The sequence below is a fragment of the Opisthorchis viverrini genome, assembly GCF_000715545.1.
Source record: "Opisthorchis viverrini unplaced genomic scaffold opera_v5_234, whole genome shotgun sequence".
NCBI classification, from domain to species: Eukaryota; Metazoa; Platyhelminthes; class Trematoda; order Opisthorchiida; family Opisthorchiidae; genus Opisthorchis; species Opisthorchis viverrini.
Window position 1 is genome coordinate 147,549 of NW_008751892.1, and position 2,624 is coordinate 150,172.

The 2,624-nt window shown below is 45.5% G+C and overlaps 1 protein-coding gene across 1 annotated transcript in view; it reads right to left on the reverse strand.

The window, feature by feature from the left end:
* T265_08766 (hypothetical protein) overlaps positions 1 to 2,624 on the reverse strand; it is a gene marked incomplete at both ends in the record, with an annotated part of 56,009 nt that overhangs the window by 3,702 nt on the left and 49,683 nt on the right. Inside the window, 2 exons of the mRNA XM_009174658.1 lie at positions 2,160 to 2,282; positions 2,377 to 2,624. The exon at positions 2,377 to 2,624 is cut by the window's right edge and continues 69 nt beyond it. Coding sequence (XP_009172922.1) covers positions 2,160 to 2,282; positions 2,377 to 2,624 — 371 coding nt within the window. The remainder of the gene's footprint in view (positions 1 to 2,159; positions 2,283 to 2,376) is intronic.

The following is a 2,624-nucleotide window of genomic DNA, read 5'->3' on the forward strand; positions in this document are numbered from 1 at the left end:
CCCCCCCCCAAACCATCGGTGAACGAAACTGCGGCAGCTACAACCACTGTACGACGAGTATGCGGTCATTACAGCTGAAAATGATGACATCAACATCAACAAAATCAGAGCATTGGAGGGAGTTGATTCCTCCCGCGGATCAGTGGCGATCGCCGATTATTTATTTCTTGTTAGTTCTGATTACCAGTGGGTAGCGAGATTTACGCCCGATTATTATAACGCCGTTTCACCTCCTTGCTGCTCGTTCTCCGGGTTTTCGTTCTCGCTTAGCCCCCAGTAAATAATGTTAAGATTTTGTTGCCTTTCCATCTCCGCCTGCAATTTCCTATAAGCTCTACTTGGTTCGAATGTCTGCTCCGACGGAAAAAAGGGGTAAATAGGGGGCCAAATTCTGAATCCCTCGGATGGTAGACGAGCGCACTATCCGTTACCGCAGGTCGATTCATTCTTGTACAACCTTTATATCGCGTCTCACCCGACAGGCTTAAGCGCGCATTCTCAATTACAATGTGCTGTTGCGTCACGCCGTCAACTGCAGGTATATGTAATTTGTGCCGAATTCACCCGACATTCGCTTCCCAAATAGTTTCCTTTACCTCACGAACTTACTGATTGTTTTCTGCGCAGTTATCCCTGTATACGGCCTATCTACGGTCTGACTGCCCGTATCCATACGTTTGTGTATCATTTGGTGCGTACTTGCTATTGCTTCGAAAAGGCCTTGCTGCCTCATTGTCCCCTTATTCGCTCCCACCGATTGCGCTAGTATTGATGTTACGTCCCGTTTAATTATGTTCAATCCATTTGTTGATAGGACCAGTTCTCAATACAGTACCTACTGCTTCCACCTGCCTGTTCCTACCGTCCACTGAATACGAACTGCAAGTAGTCCGATAGCTGCAATCGTCCTGTAATGTCCTTAGCTTCCCGAACCTTACAAAGAGGATGGCCTCAGGTCGTCGAAAAGGAGCCCTTATTTTTTTTAATGAAAACTATAATGATACACGTTCTCCAAACAATACCACCCATCTCTGCGATTTAGATGCAGCTGCTCCATCTGCATCGACTGCAGCACTAAAGTACATACCAGTCGGTATGCTCGGTATCGTGATTCCTTAAGCTTAACTCAATAGGGAAACATGGAGAGCCAATATTAGCTGTTTCTCTCAAGCTTTTAAATAACTGTTGAAAATAGGGTTGTCAACAATGACAGGAGATGGGACTAAAGTTGCCTTGATCCCTATTTGTGTTTGGTGAACGGATGCTGTATACACAGATGGCCCATTGTACGACCCACGCAGAACTAAGTAGCCTGAGATTCACGGCTAAGCAGGGATATAGGCACACTGAAGAAAAAAGCTTATCCTACATTCAGAGACTGTACCACCTAGTGCATGTCTAAGATGACCAATGATAATTTCACATTCGTTGCCTTTCATGGGTCGAGACCCTGGAAATTGATTCGTTGTTTAATTTTACCTGCTCGGGTCTGTTGTTATAAAAACAGTGTGACCGAATTCGACCCTCTTCCCTCTGATCACGGTTTCTACTTGTCCTTGCGACAGCTTGTTGCGTCAAAAACGAAAACTGACTGTTGATACATTATGGTGAATACGTTTCTAGATATAAAGATATAAATAAACCTCGATAATGGTTAGGGAATAGTTACACTGGGATATAGGAAGGCATGCATGCAATGGTGATGGGTACCGCTAATGACAACCGTCTTTGTGGCAGAAAGCAGCAATACTCCCGAAAACCATGATATGGTCCTTCTCACTCCTAGTACAGAGGGTAATACTCGTGCAGTTAGCTGCGGGGCGATAGTACGTCAGATTCTTCTGTAGGTGTTGCTGGCACGGTCCAAATAGGAAGATAAATGCCCCGTCTAGCCGAGCCCTCGGCGTTAAAGTAACGCGATTAGCTGATAAGTTATCGGAATGGCATGTTCGGCGATCAAGTCTACACGCACAAAAATCAAAACGAATTCGAATGTGGAGTGACAAAGTCGTTCTCTGTCGCCCGAAACAGTAGTACTATCGATTGCTTCGCAGAAAACGTTCCCAAAAGAACGCATCACTCTTGCATCTTTCAGCGGATTACCACACACTAAACCAGAAACGAACTAAGAAACTTCGGTATGGGTAACCGCCACCTACCTTGGGAGAACAGAGTGGTGCAACGGATTCCGAAACATCTGCCATGGTTTGGTCGGGTTTGGATTCCTCTTCTGTTATTTGTTCAGTAGCTAAGTTCGTCGGTGCATCATCAGGTTGTTTGGACTGTACGGGAAGGTGTACAATTGAGGGTTAAGCATTTTGATGTCTAGAATAAGAACTCTTCAACAACTAGTCACGATTTGGTGATAGTACTGACCTCTTTTGTGTTCTGTTCGGTTTCTACAGAAGTAGTGGTTTCGCTTTTCACCACGAACCCCTTACGTTCCACTTGTTCCCGTTTGCCCTCTTTCTGTTCCGTGGTACCTTTCTTTGCAGGTGTTGTTGACTCACTTTCTCGACCGCGAAGACGATTAGCAGCTTGACGAAGAGCGGTGCGTGACGTGTCCAGGCTGTTTACCTGTTGTTCGATAACCCGATAGGCTGACTGCATCCTTTCGTACTCAC